The 24102-nt window shown below is 43.3% G+C and overlaps 1 protein-coding gene and 1 long non-coding RNA gene across 3 annotated transcripts in view; one reads left to right on the top strand and one right to left on the bottom strand.

Moving 5' to 3' along the window:
- Positions 1-15767, bottom strand: part of LOC117072804 — a 40672-nt gene extending 24905 nt beyond the window's left edge. Inside the window, exons 1-3 of one of the 2 annotated variants that reach the window (XR_004432950.1) lie at positions 11009-15767; positions 9635-9704; positions 7212-7273 (exon numbers count right to left, since the gene is read on the bottom strand). This is a non-coding gene — a long non-coding RNA (uncharacterized LOC117072804). The remainder of the gene's footprint in view (positions 1-7211; positions 7274-9634; positions 9705-11008) is intronic. The other variant, XR_004432951.1, reaches the window with a different exon arrangement.
- Positions 15768-17647: 1880 nt separating this feature from the next.
- The window catches only part of ZNRF2 (zinc and ring finger 2), a 90953-nt gene continuing 84498 nt past the window's right edge, over positions 17648-24102 (top strand). Inside the window, exon 1 of the mRNA XM_033194750.1 lies at positions 17648-19157. Within this exon, the coding sequence (XP_033050641.1) occupies positions 18698-19157 (460 nt within the window). The 5' untranslated portion in view covers positions 17648-18697. The remainder of the gene's footprint in view (positions 19158-24102) is intronic.

Consider the following 24102-nt stretch of genomic DNA (forward strand, 5'->3'; position numbering starts at 1 on the left):
GAATGTCTTGTAATTGTTTGTTGAAAATTACACATTTAAAATGCTATAATGTGGCAACTGCAGAAATTAGATTCTCACCCTTCCCCAGGGCTTGTCATAGTTGCTGTCAGTTATTGTTTGTTTAGTGACTTTTCTGACATAGTCTGTAAAGTCTGTATTCTTTGTCATGTTTGGTTGGTGAAGTCTCCGTATAGTTAGTTTAGTGGTCAGGTAGCAATTGGATACAGATTTCCTTAAATACCAGGGACCAGTGAGTTTCCCAGTTTTTGCAAAGGGGCTCTGTGAGTAAATTGGGGCTAGCCTTCGACACTCAGCCAGGGCCTTGACAATTCTGTTTGAGCCTTCACTGCCTGCCTGCACACAGCTTCAAGGATATGTTGCACAGAGGTGAGAACTTAGGGCCTTCTCAGGTCTTTCCTAAGCATCCACACAACCCTGGGCTCATGCACAGCCCTCTGCAGGCATGTGGCCTTCTAGCTTTTTAGGAATATGTCGAGTTCCTACAGACATCTCATTCCCTGGCTTTTCCTTGAAAGCTTTTTGGTTAGCCTATTGTTTGCCAGCTAGTATCCACTACTTCAAGCACCTTGAAATTAAATAGTTGCCTCCAAATGTTTTCAATAAATGTCCCCAGGAAGAAGGGTTTTTGCAGCAGGTGATCTTCAGGTCAAGTCAAATAAAGACTGGCTTGCAATCAATGTCTTCCTGGGAACTCCCAGAGAGGGCAAACCCTGACAGATGTGTGGGAATGAGGTTTTGAAGGAACTCTATCTGACACTACCGTGCGTCCTCCAGTAGCTGCCAGGCTGTTGGCTTTTACTGTAATTGTGGACTGTTGATTTTCAAGGCTACCACAGAGCTGGAGGAGATGGGTGATGGGAACAGGGCAAGTTAAGCTTGCTGCTCGTACTGAGATTCAACCATTTTTCTGGAAAAAACACTCCCTGGATTGCTGCAAGCCTTGGGTTAATTTACAGAGTTCTGAAAAAGTTGATTCTCACTATTTTTGCTGATTTTCTCACTGCTTTCCTGGAGGAGAGAAGTTTTGGAGATACTTACATTTTTGCCAACAATATCCTAATGAAGTGTTAATGGAGAAAGAGAGTGAGTTGTGTGAAAAAGCAGTGCTGGAGTTACTGTCAGAGGTGGAGTCATTTCAAGTGATGACAGGGCCCAGGGTAAGGCCAGGGGAATGGACACCTGAAATGGAGTGCAAGCGAAGGTCACTGCTGCGGGAAGGGGCAGGCAATGGATGTTCAGGCCAGACTGATGGGAGGGTGTCCACATGGAGGCTGAAATCCTCCAGGACCAGGATACTACTTGATGGGAGAAGGAGACTGAACCAGGTGCCTAAGTCCTCCCTGACTGCAGGAGTGACCTGAGATTGATGGATGGTGGCAGTGTCAGTGCTGGGAAATGAAAGTTGTCACATGCATAGCCAGTATGGAAAACAGTGGCAGAGATATTCTGAAGACTGAAGAGGAACAATAAATTTCAAAAGATAATTATGATATGTAACTAGATATCTTACACCAAGAAGGGAGAATTTTTGTCAATTTAACTAATGTGGTCTACCAGTAGGGAGGATTGTTGTCAATTTAATTAATATGGCCTACCAGTAGAAAAACTTCTTAGTGCCAACAAACTATTTTCACTCATCTCTCCATAAATCAGGAGGTGAAGGCAAGAACTGCAGCCCTTGATAGATGCATCTTCTTGTGGTTCACCCTCTGTCTTCATTCTTGTTCATCTTTTTTTTCTTTTGAGACAGGGTCTCATTCTGTTGCCCAAGCTGGAGTGCAGTGGCATGGTCTCGGCTCACTGCAGCCTTGATCTCCACAGCTCAAGTGATCCTCCCACCTCAGCCTCCTGAGTAGGTAGGACTACAGGTGCTTACCACCATGCCTGACTAAATTTTATTTTTTACATTTTGTAGAGACAGGGTCTCACTGCATTGCCAGACTGGTCTCGAACTCTGGGCTCAAGTGATCCTCCCATCCTGGCCTTCCAAAATGCTGAGGTTACAGGTGTGAGCCACCACATCCAGTCTCTCTTCATTCTTTAAGGGAGTCTCCTTTCTCTGAGCTTATATTACCTGTTTTATCTCTGAGTTTACATCACGTTAGGGACCACAAGTCCCTGTTGCTGGAGATGACCTGCCATAAGGATCAGATTGGTGACCTGCATTTAGGCCAAGGTTAGTGAAGGACTAGAGAATCCCAAAGAGCCACACACTGCGTTTATTTTTGGAAAGCCATGTTTTCTGCAGGCTCCGAGGGTACTGATTTAGTCATCTTTGGTCTTACACACAGAATCCTAAGTATTCATTATGTAAAATTCTTTTAATCAATCTTTTCACAATGTATAATAGCTGTGATCATAAAATTCTAAGCTATAGCAGCCTACAACAGTAATGTGTAAAAAGCACTATACACTGAAATGTCCTAACTGGGCCGTTGCCAAGTTATGTCTGAATACAAACCAAGACATCAAGATTTGGGGCTGGAAAACACACTCTTAATGTAATTGCTTAAAGCCACCATCACTTGGATTCAACTCTCATGACTGTGAAAAGTACTTGAAGTTCAGCTCTCAAGACTATGAAAGCAGAACCCAGGGGACCCAGGGTGGATTCAGCTGCCTTTTCTCTAATTTTCCAACCACATGTTCACACAAGACCTAGCAGTAAACAGCATGAGGAAAATCAAGCAGGGAAACTTTGCCTCCCCATCAAATTGCTGTAACTCCCTCTCCTGCCTGTCGCTATTAACCTCTGGAAAGAGAGGCCTGTAATTGCCATCTAGTACTCATTCCCATGCAGTCTGCAACATGCAGTGGCTTGGCTTCCATCTCCACCACTCAAAAAAGATCAACACTGATGGATGCTGTGCTCAAGAATGATGCCAATCTTCATCATTCCCTACCTGTTTGCTACTTTTGACAGCGTCGAATGACTGACCTTCATCCCCAAAACTTTCCCTTTCTTTCACCCTCTCGGATACCTCTCTCTATTTTTCCTCCTACAACTCTGACTCCACCTCTTCCTTCCTTGGCTCCTCTTCCTCCAGCAGCTCCTTGCCATTTCCTTTAAGTCCATCCTAGGTTTCATATTGTCTCCATCTGTACCATCTATCCCTCAGTAATTTGAGCAACTTCCACCTAACGACCTAATCTACATGTTCAATCCACACCTGTGAGCTCTACGCCTCCTGTTCCAATTGCCTACTGGATGCTGACATAGATAGTTAGCAAATATCTCCAGTTCAACATGCCTCAAATTATACAAACTGTCTCCTTAAAACCTGTTTCTCTTGTCTTCCCAGCCACATGGCACCCAGGCTGGAAGTGCGGAGTCATCATTAGCTATTCTCCCTCTCTCTCTGTCTCCACGTTCAGTCTATTTCTTACAAAACCATTCCTCTATCTCTCTCCTCTTCATTCCCACTGCCTTCCTAGCTGTCTCCTTGACTGCAGGAGCTTCCTCTTTTTTCCAATCGACATTGCTGCCAGAATTCCCGCTACAATAAACAAATTTGATGAGTGTTAGTCCTTAGAGGTTTCCCAAAGCTAGGGTGATTGTATGCCTCTGTTGGCCTAGAACAGTGCTGTTTTCTGCTGACTGTTCAGTTATTCTATCTGGGTAGCATGCCCATTAACTCTCAAAAGTGGCCCATTTGGATGATGAATTATGTGATCATCCTATCACAGAGCAACAGGTTAAAATCCAAACTCTTTAACCGGGCGTACAATCTGTCCCCAAGCTAACTTTCTATTGCCATCTTTCTTCCATCCTGTTTAACTGCCATTCCCCAAACACGCCAGGCTGTTTCCCAGCTCACTGTCATTGTCCATGCTGTTCTCTCTTCCTAAACACCGTTCCCGCATTTGCCACTTCTCAACTCCTCCTTAACCTTCACCGCCCAGCCAAGATAGCACCTCATATGTGAAACAGCATATCCTGTCTGCCCCATTCCCATCTGTCAAGAGCCTCCCCTCCGTCCCCTGCTCCCCAGTGATCCTGTAGCAATTTGTTCAACTCTCTGTCACATATTCTACTTTGAATCTGGTACAACACCTGGCACATTGCAGGTCCTCAAAATATTCTGAAGGAGAGGCTTTCAAGAAGCATGAAGCCAGGAGGTTTTTTGTTTCCCCCCGGTTGTCTCTGATTAGAATTAAAAGGTTTTATTTTCCATATGGGACTTGCTTGAGAAAATCCAACATGTCAGAGCCAAGTCTATTTCTTCATCTGTAGAGTAATAAGGAGAATAATTGCTGCTGCCAAAAGCTACCCATGTGAACTCAATAAGGTAATAAAAACAAGCCCTGCTGTTGAAGTAGAATGTATTGAAATAGAGAGTGAGATGAGCCTGTCAGCCTCTGTCATCTATCCCTACAATCTGCAGCCTCTGTGGTGTGGGGGCAGGAGAAGATTCTGAGAACTGGCAGATGGTTAGATAGAAAATGTACCTATCGGAGGGAACAATGATTTATCCCAATACAAATGAAACTAATTTGAGAAATAACCACTTACTGAGCATGCACATGGATCAAATATTGTGCTAAGAATTTTACATGTAGTTTATCTTTCCAATTTTGTAAGGAGATTGATGGATATTATGATTCCCCATTTTACAGTGGAGGAGACTGGAGTTCAGAGAGGTTAAGTAACTTGTTGATATAGTTTGGCTCTGTGTTTCCACCCAAATCTCATGTTGAATTGTGATCCCCAATGTTGGGGGAGAGACCTGGTGGGAGGTGATTGGATCATGGGGGTGGATTTCCCCTTTGCTTTTCTCGTGATAGCGAGTGAGTTCTCACAAGATTTGGTAGTTTGAAAGTGTGTAGCACCTCCCCCTTTGCTCTCTCTTCCTCCTGCTCCTACGACGTAGCACATGCTGGCTTCCACTTCACCTTCTGCCATGATTATAAGTTTCCTGAGGCCTTCCCGGCCATGCCTCCTGTACAGCCCGCAGAGCTGTGAGTCAATTAACCCTCCTTTTTATAAATTACTGAGTCTCAGGTAGTTCTTTACAGCAGTGTGAGAATGGACTAATACACTTACCAACAGCACAAAGCTAGTAAGTGGTGGAATTGGGATACGTAATAATAATGCTAATAACTAACATGTGCGTACCAGGGTGTCTGTGGTGTGCTTTTCAGTTCTCACACCCACCCTATATATTATATTATGTTATATCTCCATCATCAGATGGAGGCAATGTTAAATAACTAGCCCAAGGTCACATCACTAGGAAGAAAGGGTGCCAGGCAATTTACTCCAGTAATCTTATGCCTGGTCACTACCCTCACTCTCCTCCAGGTCTGTCTGACTTTGCTATCTCAGCTCTTTTTATGTTGCCAGAGAATCCATCAGATGGCTCTTCCCTCCTTTCTCAAGATGTGGCCAGCAGACTGTCAGCATCAACATCGCCTGGAAGCACATTAGAAAGAATCTTGTGCCCCTACTCCGGGCCTAGGGAGGCAGTATCTGCATTTCCACAAGATCCCAAGGACCTGGTCTAAATCAGTCATTTTCAATCTCATCTGCATATTGGACTCCCCTTGGGGAGCTTTAAAGAATCTGATGCTGACTGGGCACGCTAGTTCATGCCTGTAATCCTAGCACTTTAGGAGGCCAAGGCCAGGGGATCACTTCAGACCAGGAGCTTCAGACCAGTCTGGGCAACATGGCAAAACCTTGTCTCTACTAAAAATACAAAAATTAGCTGGGCATAGTGGCACACACCTGAAGTCCCAGCTACTCGGGAGGCTGAGGCAGGAGAATCGCTTGAACCCGGGAGGCAGAGGTTGCAGCGCGTTGAGATTGTACCACTGCACCCCAGTCTGGGGGACAGAGTGAGACTCCTTCTCCCTGTCACCTGCCAAAACAAACCAATCTGATGCCTGGACACCACTGACAGTGCTTCTGCTTTAATTGTTCAGGTACGGTTTGGGTATTGGGCTTTTTAAAAGCTTCCCAGGGCATTCTGATACGAAGTCAGGTTGTGAACCACTCCCTTAAGCAAATACACTGTTGTTTGCCTCCTTCCTTCACTCATTCAAGTGCACCCTGGCACAATTTGCTGGGGAGATAGACGATTACAATATAGTGTCATAAGTAGTAGGTCACCACCATCCCAAAGGCCAGGGGCGCCCAGAGGAAGGCCTGATGCCAAGTCAGATTGCCTGGAGATACCAGATGAGACCTCAGGCTCAAGGACAAAGAGGAGCTCTTGGATTTGTTGAGTGCTATGTTGAGCAGGGTGGGAGAAGGGAGAGTTCTATGCTCACTACCAAAATGAAATTCATAGAATTTTAAGCTGTCATAGATTATAGAGATTGTCTAATGAATCTAACAGTTTTCAAACCTTTTTTTTTTTTTTCTTTTTTTTTTTGAGACAGAGTCTCACTCTGTCGCCCACCTGGAGTGCGGTGGTACCATCTCGGCTCACTGCAACCTGTATCCTGGGTTCAAGCAATTCTCCTGTCTCAGCCTCCCAAGTAGCTGAGGTTACAGGTGTGTACCACCATGATCAGCTAATTTTTGTATTTTTAGTAGAGATGGGATTTCACTATGTTGGCCAGGCTGGCCCCAAACTCCTGACCTCAGGTGATCTGCCTGCCTCGGCCTCCCAAAGTGCTGGGATTACAGATATGAGCCACCACACCCAGCCAACTTTTTAAAAAACTATAACCTACATTAGGAGAAATATTCTATGTCTCAGCTCAGAATATATATAAAGTTTCATAAAACAATGTTTAGCTTCACTAAATTCCATGCACTTTGATATTTTTATTTATTTATTTTGTATAGACGAGGCCTTACTATGTTGGCCAGGTTGGTCTCCAACTTTTGGCCTTGAGCCATTCTCCCACCTCAGCCTCCCAAAACACTGGAATTACAAGCATGAGTCACTGCATCCAGCCTACTTTAATATTTTCTAGTATTTCAATACTATTCTCTTTCATTAGAAAGAAAAAAATACTGGTCATGTTTAGCTGGATTCATTTTCCGCTACACTAACGGGTCACAGTGGGCAGTTTGAAAGACCTGGACCTTATCCCTTCAATGTTTCATTGAGGAAACGATGACCCAGAATAACTACATGGCATGGCCTGAGAGAGTAAAGAAAAGCGTGTCCAAGTTCCAGTGTAAAGGACTGGTGTTAGAGACGAAGAAAACCTGTATGGCACTAGTTGGTGGATACTTCAGAGGGACTTGCCTTCTGGAGAAATCCTACTCATTTTTCTGGGAAGTGAAGATACAGTCCTGTAGAGAGGGCAAGATGGCAAATTAATAAATGAGGCATCTGGGTAATTTCTAGGCCCACTGGATATATCAGTATTACTGAATGAAAATTGTCAGTTTAGCTAGGGTTTGGGCCCTATTAGAACCACCTGGGGCCTTTGTCTAGTATATATAGGACTTCCAGCCATTCTGATGTGCACCGTTCCTCTTCAAGAGCCTAAGTTTCTGCTGATAACAAGCCTTATCGAGGTTCGAGCTGATGGGGGTATATCTATCTCTCCAGTATGTTGGGGCAGGCAGGGAAAACAAAGGTGAGAACTGCTGATCTCTTGAGCAACAGTTTCCAACATTTTAGATTTCACGGGTCAGTAAAAATTCGAAAACAGTTTAGGAATCAATATCAGGGTGCCAATATTTCTTTGTCCCAAAAAAGGAAATCTACATTTAAAAAGGAAGAAACAAAAAACCAAATACTCCCCAAATCTATGGCCATCTACAACTATCATAAAGGTAGGAAGAATCTAATCTTAGACTAAAGATAGTCTTGTGCATGAAATATATTTAACTTTTTATAGATAACAAAGCTACTGTACTGTCCTAATTTTTCTTATTTCACTATGAACACTTTATTATAGACCGGTGGTGGTCTGTAGACCAGTGCCTGGAATTACTGCTCCAACAGATATAAACTTCTTCCTGAGGCTATTCATTCTTCCAGTGTGGAAATTTGTATTCTTTATGTCTTGACTGACATGGAAGACAATTATTTTAAATCATAAAAATATCCATTAAGTCATCTGGAAAATTATACACAAGCCATTAGTTAGATTACATTAAATCTAAAAAACAAGACAGTTCTTATCATTTAGTTTCTCAAGCCATCACCATTTCAAATTTGGCCATAGATGGCTATCATTCTAGTATAGAGCACTGAAGGTAACAGGCACTTGCTTCATTCTTTCCTCTGCGTGATGACTGAGTTTCCCAAAGTCCTAGAGAAGCTGGCCTCACTTTCCAAAACTCTCGTACCTCTCAAGTTCATATGTGTCAAGCTAAGTAAATTTTCTGCATGGTGGGACTTATTTATTTATTTTTAATTGTTCATCCTGTTTGTGAGCTCCAGAAGAAATTTTTTTTACTACTGAAATTCATGAGTTATTATAAAATAAATATATATGAACATTTAATTCAGTATAAAAATCCTGCTGTATTAAAATGAAAACCTAATTGTAGCTGTCATTCTCTTTATTAATATTGGTCTAGACAGTATTTTTCACTTTTTCACCCCATCATTAGTAGTTGTCGGGGGGGGATGTCAAGAAACAGAGCAAGATTTATTGTTAGTATGCCATCTGTTAAAAACTGTACCGGAGAAACCAGACACGTGTACCTCTAAACGTATTGAAATGCTACGTTTTACCAAAGAAATTCTAGGTCATTTCTAATGCTTCTTCGGAATGTCAATGAATTACTATTTCAATTGATTACAAACTCTAAAAAGTAAAAACTCATTATTTTCAAACCCTTTGAATTTGCTGTTTGTACAGATCAGGCCTGGAGTGCCTTCCTAAAAGTTATTTATCTTTCCCTTTTTTGCTTGCTTCACAGAAGCAACTGAATTCTCTGTGTTTTTATCTGTCTCATATATTTCTGAGAGTCAAAACTGCCTTACGAGGTTTTTTGTTTTTGTCCTTTCTTTGCTAAATCTGTGTGTTTTTAGTGCAGCACATTTTGTTTTCTCATCTGTATGATTTGCTTGAAGGTTTTGATATTTACATGTTATAAAAGAAAATGTCCAAAGTGTATGAAAAACACATTCCTTGTAAAATCTCATTATTTCCTAATGTTTCGGTCTGTTTGTTTCGATGTGGAGGTTGTAGAAGTTTTTTGGCATTAGTATTCTAAAGAGTTTAGTATTTGTTCATGTGTACATTTTGCCTATGAGAATGATGTGAAAATGTATCTGCATCCAATCATTTGATCAGTCCTGCAGAAGCTTCTTCCATTCCTACTGTTACTGATGCTGTCCAGCCTTCACTACTTTTTAAATTGAGGTAAAATAGACGTAACACAAAATTTACCATTTTAACCAATTTTAAATGGTTTAGTGGTATTAAGTACATTCACATTGTTGTGCAGCCCCCTCATTTTTTGTACCTGGGTTACTGAAACAACCTTAAAAATGCAGTCTTGCTTCTAATTGTGCCGCCATTAAGGAAGGAACTAGAAATTGTATCTCTGCTGACTTATTTTCATTGGTGTACAGAAGAAAAATGGAAAGACAGAAGAAGCATTCTTTGTCATTTCTTCTGTACCTTAGACTTCTGAGTTGCTGAAAATGCAATGCAGACAATGTTCTCAGGGCAAAAAAAGGACAAGTACCTGCTGTACTGGGTCCATCCCCTGCTGCAGATCATTCCTTGTTCAGGACATTTCGGCCCAAGCATTTGTTCTGAGAACACATAGAAAATAAAAAAATGTATTTGGCATTAAAGGGTCTGGCCACTGGAAGCACAAAGAAGCTTTCAGAAGTAAATTCTATAGCTTTAAAATATGCTGAAATGATCATTTCAAAAACTAAAAGGCAAAACTCTTAGATGGCCAAACTAAGTTTGTAAGTGAAAATAAAGAAGCCTGAACTGCTTTGGCCCCCACCAGGGCCAAATTGGTTGGTGTGCACTGAGTCCTCAGTCCTCTTGGGGGGCAGTAGAGTAGGTGCATCAGAATTGAAGAGCCCAGTGCTGCAAATAGCTGTGGTTGGAGCCTTTGGCAGTGCAGTTTTGTATCACTAGATGTCAGTGTGGACTTTCCCAACCTCCACCTTCTTGCCTTTGCAGGAGGTGGACTAGACATCACTTGGGGGCCTTCCTCAAGTTCTGGCAAACATAAGGCTATTTTCAGAACTGTAATTTCACCAAATATTTTGTCCACCTACATATATTGACTTTTAAGAGTTCTAGAAAACACAAACAGAAACTTTGAACCAAAGGTTGTTCTTTTTAATGCTGTGCCCTTCTAATCTCAATGCTTACATTTGGAAGCCTGCTTACAAGGATGTTCCAAGGCCAGCAATGGAAAGTTCCATGTAGGGTCTTTTAACAGCAGCATGGCCAGATACCTGCAGGCCTAGCTTCAAGAAAGTGTGGCTCCTTACACTACCAGGGCTCAGGAGTAGGGACAGGAAGTCAAGAAGAAGTATATTAGGGCCAGATGTGGTGACTCAGGTCTGTAAACCCAGCACTACAGGAGGCTGAGGCGGGTGGATCACCAGAGGTCAGGAGTTTGAGACCAGTCTGGCCCACATGGCAAAACCCTGTCTGTATTAAAAACACAAAAATTAGCTGGGCATGGTGGCGCACACCTGTAATCCCAGCTACTTGGGAGGCTGAGGCAGGAGAATTTCGTAAACCTGGGAGGCGAAGGTTGCAGTGAGCCAAGATCGGGCCACTGAACTCCAGCCTAGGTGACAGAGCAAGACTCTGTCTCAAAAAAAAAAAAAAAAAGAAAGAAAAGAAAAAAAAAAAGAGAAAAGTATATGTAATTAGCCATATAGGGATTTAGTGGCCATATTTATCAGGTTTTTTTCTGAAGTAGTTTGTAATCAGCTGCCTTCTGAAACCTTGAAGAATAGTCTTTGTATTAATTTTCCCATTGCTGATGTAACAAATTACCATAAATTCAGTGACTTAAAACAACACAAATTTATCTTACTGTTCTAGAGGTCAGACATCTGAAATGGGACTCAAGTGGACTCACCTAAAATCGAGGTGTCAGGAGGGCTGTGTTCTTCTTGGAGTCTTGGGGAGAATCCCTCTCCTTGTCTTTTCCAGCTTCTAGAGGCCACCTGCATCCCTTGGCTGGTGGCCCTCTTCAGGCTTCAAAACCAACAATAACCTTGAGGGTTTCTTTGAACCACTCTGACCCTGCCTCCCTCTTTTACTTTTAAGGAACCTTGTAAGCACCCTGGGACCACACAGACCACCCAGGACTAGCTCCCTATCTCAAGATCCTGAGTTTATTGACAACTGCAATGTCTCTCTTGCTCCGTGAGGTAACATATTCAGAGGTTCGAGAGATGAGGACATGGACATTTCTGGGTGGGCGGAGTCGGCACTTTTCTGCCTACTACAGTCATTACTTTTAAAGTAATACATGATGCAATTTTTCAGGTGGTGAATTTTTTAACAGACTAATTCAGTGTCACAAACAACTGTTTCTATTGGAGACTATGTTGGAAAATAACAAGGGCTACATTTCCTTCGCTTATGGAGTGATAACAATGAAAATTAATTTGCCACACCCAGCATTCGTATTTGGTCACCTTCCAACTGAACTGAGCACTAACTCCACTCCTTTGTTGACCCCTATGCTCAGGGTGTCCATTCCCAGAACAGCACTGAGCAGGCACAGGGTGAACACATACAGAGAGAGCTGGAGACATGATTCCCACACCAAGAAGCACTGAACAAAGTGAAATCCAGTGCACTGAGGGACCAGACTAGGGTAACCTAGTGCATACCCCTGTGCAAATTCAACATACAGCTGGAGGCCTAAAGCCAAGAGAACCTAACCCCATGCCTTGCCATAACTACAAGGCTGGTTTTGTCCTGCCTATGTAAAGCTGAATTCAGCTCCCTTTCTGGATGAATTTCAACTTCTTAGCTCAGTACACCAGGCCGGTTACATGCGGCTTTCCAGCCTATTCTCTCACCCTCTCACCTGTTACTCTTCATTCCAGCTATAATTAACTGCTTGAAGTTCTTCAGCTACTCATAGCTCTCTCTTGCTTCATGCTCCCTCAGCCTGGAATGCCTATGGGTGCTGAAGCCAGAAGTCTCTCAAGACTCAGCCCAGCGTCCCTTCTCGAACTACATCTTTGTCCTTCATCAGTCCCCATCCCTTCAGTCAGCTCCAGTATGCCTTTACCGCATGGTACTCTGATCATCTCTTCATTTCTATCTAAGTCCCTTGACTAGAAGCTATAAGGTTTTTGAAGCTATATGGTGTTTGATTTAACTTTACATGCCCAGATGCTCAGCCACTTTATTTAAAGAATGAAAATATCTCCAGTGTGGGTCCTAAGGTATTCTGATGTTTCCCTGCACTAGGAATGACCAAGCTCAGGGCTATGTTCCAAAACCTACCCCGTTTAGACTTGTATCCCTAGAGTTCAGCCAGAGCCCAGCTAGCTTCTGGGAAACAGAGGGTGGGGTAAATTGACCAGGAGCTCTTGTTGCTCTATCTTCTCATGGTAGAGGAAAGGCAGTCCCGCAACTATGACCTTACCGTTTCCAACCTGGCCTAACTTGGGGGCATAGATCATTCAATAGCAACTCAAAGGGAATTGGCCCCCTAAGGCACAAACTTGCCCTGGCTGAACAGTGGGAAGGACAGCCAACTTCACACACAAACTTAAGGTGGTGAAGACAGTCTGTTAAGTCAGTAGTAATTCCGGACATGCATTAATCACTGCTGCCTGCCCTTAGCAAGCCATAGCTGTTACTCAAAGTCTCTTGCATATAGATTTTCTTCAGGCTCTCTAGAAGCAGGCACTGTGGGGAGTTAAAAATAAAGCAGAAATAGAGTTCCTGTACTTGGGAGGCTTAAACAATCTAGTCCTAAAATGTAGGGCTTGCCTTTATGGGGGCTTTTGGCTACCTTTGAGGGAGGAAGTGTTAAGAGAAAATGTCTCATAATACATTTTAATCATACATGTGCAACAATCATTCACATACAGTATTCATGATTTAAGGAAGTGACAGGAGGCAGTTTGGAGGGTGCATCTGCATTGGAGGAGGGACCACATGCATTATGTAGCAGAGAGCTATTTTTTCTCCAAGCTAGTCTTCACTTCTGTAGGCTGGGAAAATCCCCTCGGTACCGACCCCATGATACATTTTCCCACTAAATTTTATGTCTTTTTAACAGTATGTCCCCAGTAAAGATCTTGGATTCCTTTCAAAACACTATGTATGGAATCTGAGAGTTTCCTTTATAATGGAGTAAAAGCATCATGGGTTGTGGTTGGTTGGTATTAAGAGGTTTTAAATAAGGGCTCTTAAAGATAAAAAAAAAGTTTGAAAGCCCAAGTGAATTAATTGAGAATAGAACACGATATAAATATTTAAGCTCTTAATAATACTACATACCATTTTGGTAAGCAAAAATTAAGTTATTTTTATTAGCAGGTGCTGACATTGTATCTCAAGCTGTTTTTAGAAAGCAAAATGACTCCGGAATCTATGTTAAACATAGCCATAGGGCTTCGGTCATCGATTAATCAACATGAAATGCTTTTGTGACACATTTAAGCCTATTTAGGACCCAAAGACTCTTTAGCCAAAGTGTTAACTGCCCTGTGGAATCAAAAGAAAAAAAATGTTTAAGGGTTTAAATATTGGAGATTTCAAATAGGTAGTCTCTGACATCTTAATGATAATTTTCTTTCAAATTTCATCTATCTAGTTATCTATGAGTATGTATACACACCCACCCCCCTACATCCATCCATCCCATGGTGGAAAGACATAGATTTGTCATCATGACATATGCTATCATCATTATAGCAGTAATGTAAATACTTATTAGTAAACTACTGCTAATTATTACCAATACATCCTTATGCATCAATAATGTATAAAAATTTCACAAAATGATAAAATCAATTCCAGTGAGTGTTAGTATATATTGAACTGTAAAATGTCACAACCTACTGGAGATAATATGGAAATTATTACAATCTGCTAGGAATAATAACATTGAGATTAAAATTTGTTTCTCTATTAACACATTTCAAAGTACTCTCAAATAGAGACTGAATCTTTTGAGAATCATAACCACTCAGTGAGACTGGTATTACTATATGATCATCCGTGTTTTACAGAAGAAACAGGTTTAGCCAGGTTAAGTGGCTTGCCCTAAATCCCACAGCCAGTGTTAGACAAAGCCAGGGCCTAACCCCAGCTTGAGCTCAACCACTTCATGGCATGTACTTTTAATCCTGTCATGATTGGCTCTTGTCTTTTGCTTCTCATTAAAAAACCAATGCACGTACAGGGGAGGGATGACAAAATTTTGTTAAAGACATTACATAAACTTTTGATGTTTTCTGAACAATTACCCAACAATGTGATTCCTAAATACTACAAACTAAGCTTTTGAATTTAAGATGTAAGTTTCTAATCACCACTAAGATCTTGGACAGTGTATGTAGGATGTATTAACACATATGTAGGATGTATTAAGATTCATTTTAATGTTTAGATGGTCCATTTGTTTCTTTAAAAAGTAAAATAGGAAAATAGGCCTATTTAAAAATAGGTAATTATACATATAGTCCTATTTTGGTAGAGATGAGGTAGTGTATGAACACTTACTTGAAAAAAAAAAACAAAAAACAAAAAACCAAAGCCATAACCATCTCTTAAATCCTATAACAAGGGGAAAAGTGGGATGGCAAAACCTTAGCAAAATGTGTAGGGCTAGTGCTGGCTGCAGGACAGCCCTGTACAGAGGCTGTGGTCCCTGACTGAGAGGACTAATGGGTGTCACTGTGCAAATTTGCTGGCCCACACATCAAAGGTCTGATCCAGGAGAGTTTTAAAAGAGAAACCAAGAGAGGAAAGAGGAACGCAAAGGAGAGTAAGGGAATACAAAGGGAAGAGGCTCGCCCCAACTAAACTTCAAACTAGACAACAACAAACTGATTGGTCAGGCATTTTTATTGAAAGCCCAGAAGTAGCTTACCTGTTCTAGTGTGGGTTTGTGGCCAATAATTTTGTCAGTGTGAAGTGCTTTAACAATATCTAATTTTGCACCCCCAAAGCCTTTGGTCAACATATCATTGAACGTCATCAGGAGGAATATAGTGTATTTTGAAACCTTCAAATTTGAAACATTTTAAAGAGCTGGGCTCTCGTCTCTTAATAAGGTCATGAAGGCATTAAAACAACAGTTCTGATTGTAGAGGAAAGCGCCATTTAGACCAGTGCTTCTCCAAACAAGAGTCTGAAGTCTGATGGCAGCAACATCACTGCGCAGTTTGTTAGGATGCACATTCTCCAAGCCCAACCCTGAGCTATGGAATGAGAATCATTGAGGGTGGGGCTCAACAGCCTATTTTAACAAGGTTTTCCTGTAATCCTTGTGTGTGCTAAAGTTTGCAAAGCACTGATTTAGACTACTGTTTATCCAAGTGCAGATTACAACCCCTTAGGGGGTTATAAAATCAATCCAATAAGCGGTGACCAGCATTTTACAAAAGTGAAGTCAAATAGAAAGCAGAGTGCATTTCAGGTAGCATGGGTATTATCTCAAAAACCCGTTGCAGTTCTACATATGTGTATACCTGTGTGTACTCATTTGGATGAAGCAGCACTTTTAATTTTTGAAGAACTGGTAGGTATAATAAAGAAGTGACGGCTGGGCGTGGTGGCTCACGCCTGTAATCCCAGCACTTTGGGAAGCTGAGGTGGGTAGATCACAAGTTCTGGAGTTCAAGACCATCCTGGCCAACATGGTGAAGCCCTGTCTCTACTAAAAATACAAAAAAATGAGCTGGGCATGATGGCACGTGCCTGTATCCCAGCTACTCCAGAGGCTGAGGCAGGAGAATCGCTTGAACCTGGGAGGCGGAGGTTGCAGTGAGCCCAGATCCCACCACTGCACTCCAGCCTGGCGACAGAGCGAGACTCCATCTCAAAATAAATAAATAAAGAAAGAAGCGACACATTTTCACTGAAGGCAGAACTGTTTGATTGACAATAACATACATCGAAAGCTTCATGCTGGTGACTGGAGAGAGGTGAGAAGGGTGAGGAGAGAGGAAAGAGGGCCAAGGAAAGAACATAGAAGGCCAGCATTTTATCTCCAGAATCCTTGTGGGGAAACAAAAAGGCCCACCAGAGAGGAGGTGGAAGGGGCATCCACCACAAGGGAAATGTCAAGGAGAATAAGAACGTAAGTTAATGAGTGACATTCAAGAAATAATCGTTTTAGTACAACTGGTGAAGATATATGTATTCACTCACTCACTCATTCATTCATTCACCAAACATTTTTTGTACCATTGCAAGACCAGACACTATGTTAAACACTGGAGGTACAGACATGAAGTTTGTCATGGAGCCAATTATTTAGTGACAAGCAAGATGTGTAATAACAATAACATGATCAGGGCTATGAAGGAGTTATTGTACAGCACTGAGTGGGAACACTGAAGCCAGTCTGTGATGCTGGGATGGGGAAGGAGGTGGCAGGAAACATCTGCAGAGGGCACTTAACCAAAATAATGACCATATCTTAACATGATATTGCGTATAAAGCACTGAGTACCTTTGTTTTTCCATTAAATATGTGTGTTTGTGTACATAGATACACGATGCATGTCTTTATATGTATACATATATTCTTCTCCATTTGTTTAAAAACTTGATTCCCACACCCTAAGAGTGATGAAAATCATTACATAAACGACTTATTGCAAATAGTGAAAAAATGACAAAGTATTTATTTCTGTAGTTTCATAAAACACCACTTGCTATTATTTTCAAGTAGAGACTAGACATTTTCAAAATAGGAGTCTCAGAGCAGGCTGTTCCCTGGGTATCCAGACCCCGCTCTGCCCTGAAGAGACCACACCAACACCGAGGAATGCACTGAAGAGAATTTTATTACATTCCATTTTAGAGAAGTTACAGGATCTTAAAGATGCAGGTGCCCTAGGATTTAACACAAAAAGTCGGCCAGGTGCGGTAGCTCACGCCTGTAATCCCAGCACTTTGGGAGACCGAGGCAGGTGGATCACTTGAGGACAGGAGTTCGAGACCAGTCTGGCCAACATGGTGAAACCCTGTCTCTACTAAAAATACAAAATTAGCCAGGTGTGGTGGCACGTGCCTGTAATCCCAGCTATTCTGGAGGAGGAGGCAGGAGAATCGCTCGAACCCGGGAGGAGGAGATTGCAGTGAGCCGAGATCGCACCACTGCACTCCAGCCTGGGTGACTGAGCGAGACTCGGTCTCAAAAACAAAAACAAAAACAAACCTGAAGTCCAAAAAAGTAAAATAATTTGCTAACTACACATAATTTAGTTTGGTGTTGGGCCTAGATCCTAGGTTTTGTGAGTCAGGTGCAGCGTTCCTGGCACGACGGTTTTTGCCCTACCACAGAGGGTCACGTTGGATTATCCCAAGTTCTTCCAACTCTGCGCTTCCTCCCAGGTTGGTGTTTCATGAGTGAGTCTAATTCAGATCAAGCTGGCTTCTGAGATTTTTTTTTTTAAATCAGTGTGTAACACCAACACCCACCGAAACCAAATGGCTCTGGGCACAGGACACAGCCATTCACGCCCCCTGCCAGGAAAAGCTGCAGCTGACACAGGCTCCTCCAGCGTCGGCGGGCCACGTGCGGGAGGAGGGGCGGCCTTCTGGTTGGCGCCCGGTGTCCGTCCCTCCTATCGGCTTAGGCCCCGCGAGGAAGACTCGGGCTCGCCCTGGCTGGCAGGGCGGGGCCAGAGACCTGTCCATCACCGAGTCCACGGGTGGCAGCACCTACCACACCGCAGTACCTTGGCGAGGCGGAGCAGAGCCGGCAGGTCGCGGCCAGGGGAGGCGGGGCAAGGCCAGCGGGAGCCAATTGGCCCGGCGGCGCGAGGGGGCGGGGGCGGAGTCACCGCGCGCGACCCAAACACACGGGCTGGGCGCACCCTGCCGCCGCGCCGCTCCGCGGTCTTCCGGCGCGAGGGCCGGGGAACCTCCTCTCCTCCCGGGCACCCCCACCTTCGCGGCCCAGATCCTCCCGCCAGCCCGGCCCCTCCTTCGCGGGGGGAGCGAGGCGACGGTTGCCGGGAAGCGCGCGCCACCCCTCCCTCCCATTCTTCGTCCTCCCCTCGCGCGCCACCCGTTTTTCCTCTTTCTCCGTTAATAACAGCTGGGTGGCTGGGGGAGGAGGGAAGGTGGCCCTGGCGGAGTCTGGCCCGGCGCCTCCCACTCAGCCGCCAGCCGCCGTGGGAGCCGCAGGATGGCGGCGGTAGCAGCGGCCGCCCGAGAGGAGGCGGTGCCGAGGCCCGGGGCTTCGAGCGCGGCGGCAGCGAGCGGCAGCAGCCCGTCGTGGCGCACCAGAACCGAAACCAGCAGCAGCCGCACGGCCACCTGAGCCGCCCGTTCCTGCTGGAGCCAGCGAGGGGTGCCAGCAGCCGGGACCTCTTCCTCTCCGCGTCTCTTCGTCTCCTGCGCCCGCGTCAGGCCGCCAGCCTCGCCCACCGCCCCGAGAAGAGCGCGCAGGGCGCCGACTGCCCCTCGGGGCGCCGGGCGGCGGCCCTGGACGTGCGGGGGTCTCTCTGGGCCGGCCGCGGCGCCTTGGCCCTGCCCTCTAGCTCCTGCGCTCGCTCCCGCCCTCCCGGCTCTCGGGGTGCAGCGCGCGGGCCCGGCCAGGGGCAGGGCGGACATGGGCGCCAAACAGAGCGGCCCGGCCGCCGCTAACGGCCGCACGCGCGCCTACTCGGGCTCGGATCTACCTTCCAGTAGCAGTGGAGGGGCCAATGGGACCGCGGGCGGCGGCGGGGGCGCTCGGGCCGCCGCCGCCGGGAGGTTCCCGACTCAGGTGCCCAGCGCTCACCAGCCCAGCGCCTCGGGCGGCGCCGCGGCGGCCGCGGCGGCCCCAGCAGCCCCGCGCAGCCGCTCCCTCGGCGGGGCCGTGGGGAGCGTGGCGTCGGGGGCCCGCGCGGCGCAGTCCTCCTTCAGCATCCCGAACAGCAGCAGCGGCCCTTACGGCTCGCAGGACTCGGTGCACAGCAGCCCTGAAGACAGCGGCGGCGGCCGGGACCGGCCGGTGGGCGGGAGCCCCGGCGGGCCGCGCCTGGTGATCGGCTCCTTACCAGCTCACCTCTCGCCGCACATGTTTGGAGGTAGGGACCCCTCTCCGCGCGCCCGCACTCAGTCCTCCCTCGGCTGCACGTGGGTCGTGGCCGCCGGCTATTTTTACCCTTCTCCTTTTCTCCTTCGGCCGGGGCGCAGGAGGCCGCCGGCCCAGCCCGCGCGGTCTCCATCCTGGGAAGAAACCCCCGGCATTTAACTCCTGCGGTGCCGCTACCGCGTAGACGCGTGGTTTTGTTTTTAAACATCGGGAGCACCCTCATCTCAGCGGCTCCCCAGTAGAGAAAGTCTGTTTTCCAGAGAGATGACTGGAGCAAATGTTGTTTTACAGCCAACCGACGAAACAGCCCTTGTGGTTGTGGCTTTTAGTACCAGGAAGTCAGGAGGAGACCCGTTGCTAAATGTAGTTCTATCTGGGGACTCAGTGGGGAACAGTTTTTAAAGGCCAAAAGTCAAAGGGTCTCGAATGAACGCTGAGTTACCATCTTTGGACCGACTTTTAATATAAAGCTGTAATCCTTAAATCTGTGTCAGTCCCACTTACTATGTCACTTTAATTGTATGAATGCGTTAATGAAAAGTTTGTTTTTAAACCTCACTAAACCGCTACTTAAGATCACATTTAATTTGAGTCTTGCTTAATTTGGAAAGCATTTAAAAAATGGAAAAGTTTCCTAAGGAAGTAAAAATTTTGCAAATCAGCCTACAAGGTACAGTAATTGGCTAAGTTCTTTTGAAGAGCAGTGTTGACTAGAGTTAAGGAAAAGTCAGTTGTGAAAAATGGACATTTTAAATAGCAAAAGATGGCTTTACTATAGAAACAGGAGGAAGGGTGCATTGTCCTGGGAAAATGAATTCTTCAGTTATGTTTTATGCTGATCCACTTTATTGCAAAACGCTAATAGTAAGTGAATCAAGACCACATCCCCTCCCCGATTTATGAAAATAAGTAGAAGTATAGAAGATAAGCATTCCCATTTCATCGCATTATGCATCCGATATTAGAAGAATTCGCAGCTGAGCACAGATTAGCAGCGAAAACAGCATCCCCTACATTTTTGTGCCTCTTTTACTCATGTATTTGTAAACTTAGGAACTTTGGAGACTTAGTAAAGTGGAATACGTGGTAATTTATCTGTTCTAATGTTCTGTACTTATCAGCATACACACCAGCATAAATTAAAAATAAGAATGTCATGTTTAATTTTTCCCATCTTTTAGTAACGCTTTGCACATTCAATATGGAACGACGCTTGAGTTTTAATTAGCTACCTTGTTTTAAAGTAATTTTTGCTTCTTAAAACTATTCATTCCTCTTAAAATTGGGCCATTTTTAAAAGTCATTTGCTTTTGAGTAAAGGAACTCTCCTGGTGTCCTTAAAGTGATTTGATCACAACTAACCTACCAGTTGAAGTTGCTGTAGTCCACATTGAAGAATATAAAAGGCGGTTTCTGAGAATTGGTGATTAGTGCAAGAATGAAGGGCAAACTGGTTTTTAATATTTATATTTTTAAAGTGAAAATTTGCCTTTAGCAGTTATAAAAAGGTGAATAAGTTCGCTAAAGAAGGGTGAATAGGAAAAGCCTTGTCAAGTTAATAGTTAATATTTAATATGCTGATTTTTAAAAATTCATTTTCTAAGAGTTGATAATTCCCTTTGAGAAACATTATATTTCTGTGGATTTATTTTGTTAAGTAAATGCATTCCATTCGGAGCAAGGGACAAACAGTTGAACTCTATGCTTCCTAGTAAATGAGTAAATCAAAATACCTAGTTGCTTGAAGTTGGAGATAAAGCATTTATCTTTTTTCTTATCTAAGTTCTAGGTTTGTGCACTCACTATAGTTCTTTTAGTGCTGTTGGGGTTGAGTGACTGGGACCTAGTAGTACAGTGACACTTTCTGAGGAACTTACAGCAGCCTTTCTCAACCGGCTTTGTGGGGAGAATTGTGCTGTAGTGTGCAATGCATTCTACCTTTTAGCTCCAGTGCATTTAGGACGGTTTTAGTTATGTATCATTCTTGGAGCAGTTGAGAAAACAGTCACGGAAATAATTTCCTGTGTTTGGTGATTCAGATGAGGAACCTCAGTTGAGAATTGCTGGAAAGGGATCAGAGAAATTACCTGTTCTTATTATATGACAGGATCAGATGAAAGTGCCACATCCTGAAATTTGTGTTGAGACAGGGAGATGGAATACACTTATGTAAAAACCCATCTTAGTGGTGTGCTTTACTGAGATTTTTACCTATATTTTAGTGGACGGGTTATTAGGAAAATAATAGAAGCATGTTTCTCCTCATCTTGCGATCTAGGGAGCTAGATGAAGAATCATAATTTAAAAAATTAGACTTGACTATACTTCACATTTACTTAATTTTTTAGTATCTATTATAGCATTATTGTGTTTATTCAGTTACAAATTGTATAAATGGTTATATACAAATAACTCCATCTGAAAATTGATAAAAGGATTATTTCAGAATTAATGGAAAGTTCATATTGTTTTTTGTAAAACTGTTGTTTTAATTGTTGTTTATATTATTCACGTCTCCTAATAAGAAAATATGGTACCAATAAGATTCAAAATTATTCTCTTGTGAGCTGTCATGTAATTTATAGAAAATGAAAAACAGTCCCCCCCCCTTTTATTTTTAACACTTAAGAGTCTAGCAAGTGGAATTGTTAGTAGTTCCCTCACAATGAATTGCCACATTGAACGAGGAAGTTTTCTGTGTTGGTTTTATGTTTTGCTGTCTTTTGGACATCTATTTTGGCTATATACGCTCTTATTCTCTAGAGACTGGAAGAAAAATGTCTAATCCAGATATTTCAGTTTGTAGAAATTTCCTAGAATTGAGTTGCCGGACATCAGAATATGATTATATGGGAGTTTTTAGGTGAAGTAAATCTTGTCTTTGTTATTCTTTTCAGACTGGGGAGTGTTAAAGTGAACAGACACTTTCTTGACTACTGCTAGTATTGTTCATCACCTTTGTTTTAAAACAGGTCTTAAGGGTATTTCCTAATATTTAAAAATCTTGATAGTATCTTAGAGGGGTTTGTCTGGCTTTAATTTATGTCTACTTTTTTCCCACTGTCAAGTAGCTTTGTGCATAAGAGCATAATATGAGTGGTAAAATAGCCTTTATTGATGCGGCAAGGATGGGGTAGATGAATTGGGCTATAGAAATATACCAATAAATGGAGATTATTTCCAGAGAAATTGTGTGGACTTCTATAATGTGTCCTTGAGTCCGGAAGTGAAAATGTAAAATGATTTAATCTCAGACAACCAGTGGTGTGGGGTTGCTTTTGGCCTCCTGATTTTCTTGAGCTTTTTGGGTGTGGCTTGCTCTTGAGTAGTTCAGTAGTCTGATTGTCATTCGGGTGCCTTGTTACTTGTGAAACATGTTTTCTTATATTGAAGGAGTGCGGGTTATCTCTTAAAACTGAATATGTTGAAGAAGACCTGTATTTCTAGGAAGATTTCTCTTAATTTGTAAGGCAGATGTGAAGTTTTATGGTGTTAGGTTGTCTTCATCAATTAACCATTATTGAATTGGTCTCAGTTATCACTTCTTACCAATATCAAGTGCCAAAATGTTTGAATTTGGGATATTGTAATTAATTTATTTCCTCCTCTATTTTGTGCCATTGAAGGCTTTTACGGGGAGTGGCAGAAGATGAGTGTTTGCCTTTCTAAGAAAAATGAGCCTTCTAACCACAACCCCTGCCACTCCTGAAGTAACAAGAATTTTGCTGGTTATTGTTTCTCACTTGTAATTTCGTGCCTTCGTATTATATGCTTTGCTGTGTGTAAGCGTGGCCTGTATCATGGAAGTTTCTGCTTTGGGAATTTTTTGGAACTATTCTTGACTGCAAGGTGGGGAGGATTGGTGAGTTGCACAGGGCATCACCTGATCTGAGAGCCCCATGACCTAAGAACCTGGTATTTTGATGCTTTGCTGGCTGGTGCAGTGCCTGAGGGAGTAAGAGCCCTGTTGTAAGATAGTGTCTTACTCCCTCAGGCACATCTCCAGCAAGTCCCTTGCTGTCCTCCAGTTTGATTGCTTTGCCTGATGACTAGTAAGTAAGTTCTTCTGATGACCAAATATCGTTAATTAGATATCAACTTTTAAACTATTTATTATTGTTTGGGTTTGTAAGGAGAATTGCCCTGTTACACTTATTACCTCTACTAAGTATTATGTAAAATTGGGTATATTGGCAAATATGTTAAAAGAGAGTGTAGGAACTGCTTTATATAGCAAATTACTTCCTAAGTTTTACCTTATGTAAATATTCTTAAGCTATTGTTTATTTGAAATGTTAGTCTGTGTTTTAATTTTGCATGTACATGACATTTACTTGTTTAGAAATTGGACAAAACGTAGGCCTTTTTGTGAAAAAAGGGTTCAGAAATGCCTTAGGTTCTGATTTTATTCGTTTTCTAAGCTGCTTATTCACAAATGACTACAAATTTAGTGGTTCTAAGCAACACATTTACTACCCCACAATTTCTATGGGTCAAGAGGCTGGGCACAACTTAGCTGTGTCCTCTGTAAGACTGCAGTCAAAATGTTTTTGCCCTGGTCTGGGTTGTTATCTAGAGACTCAACTGGGGAAAGGTCTGCCCCCAGACTTCCTTGGGTTATTGGCTGAATTTATTTATTTGTGTCTGTTAGGTTCAGAGCAGCTTGCTTCTTCAAAGTCGGCAAAGGAAGAGAGTCTAGCAAAGGTGAACTGGTGCTGTGTTCTTACATAATCATGTACATGTAATCACATACAACCCATTGCCTTTGCTGTATTTTATTGATTAGAAGCAAGCCATAAGTCCAGTTCACGTGCAAGGGGAGGGAATTATACAAAGGTTTAAACACCAGGAAGTGTAGGAATCAAGAATAGTCACATCAGTTCTGTCTGCCACATGGATTATAGACTTGGATTGACAGTTGAACATGTAACTTTTTT

The sequence above is a fragment of the Trachypithecus francoisi genome, unplaced genomic scaffold (genome assembly GCF_009764315.1).
Source record: "Trachypithecus francoisi isolate TF-2019V2 unplaced genomic scaffold, Tfra_2.0 Lachesis_group4, whole genome shotgun sequence".
Taxonomy (NCBI): Eukaryota; Metazoa; Chordata; class Mammalia; order Primates; family Cercopithecidae; genus Trachypithecus; species Trachypithecus francoisi.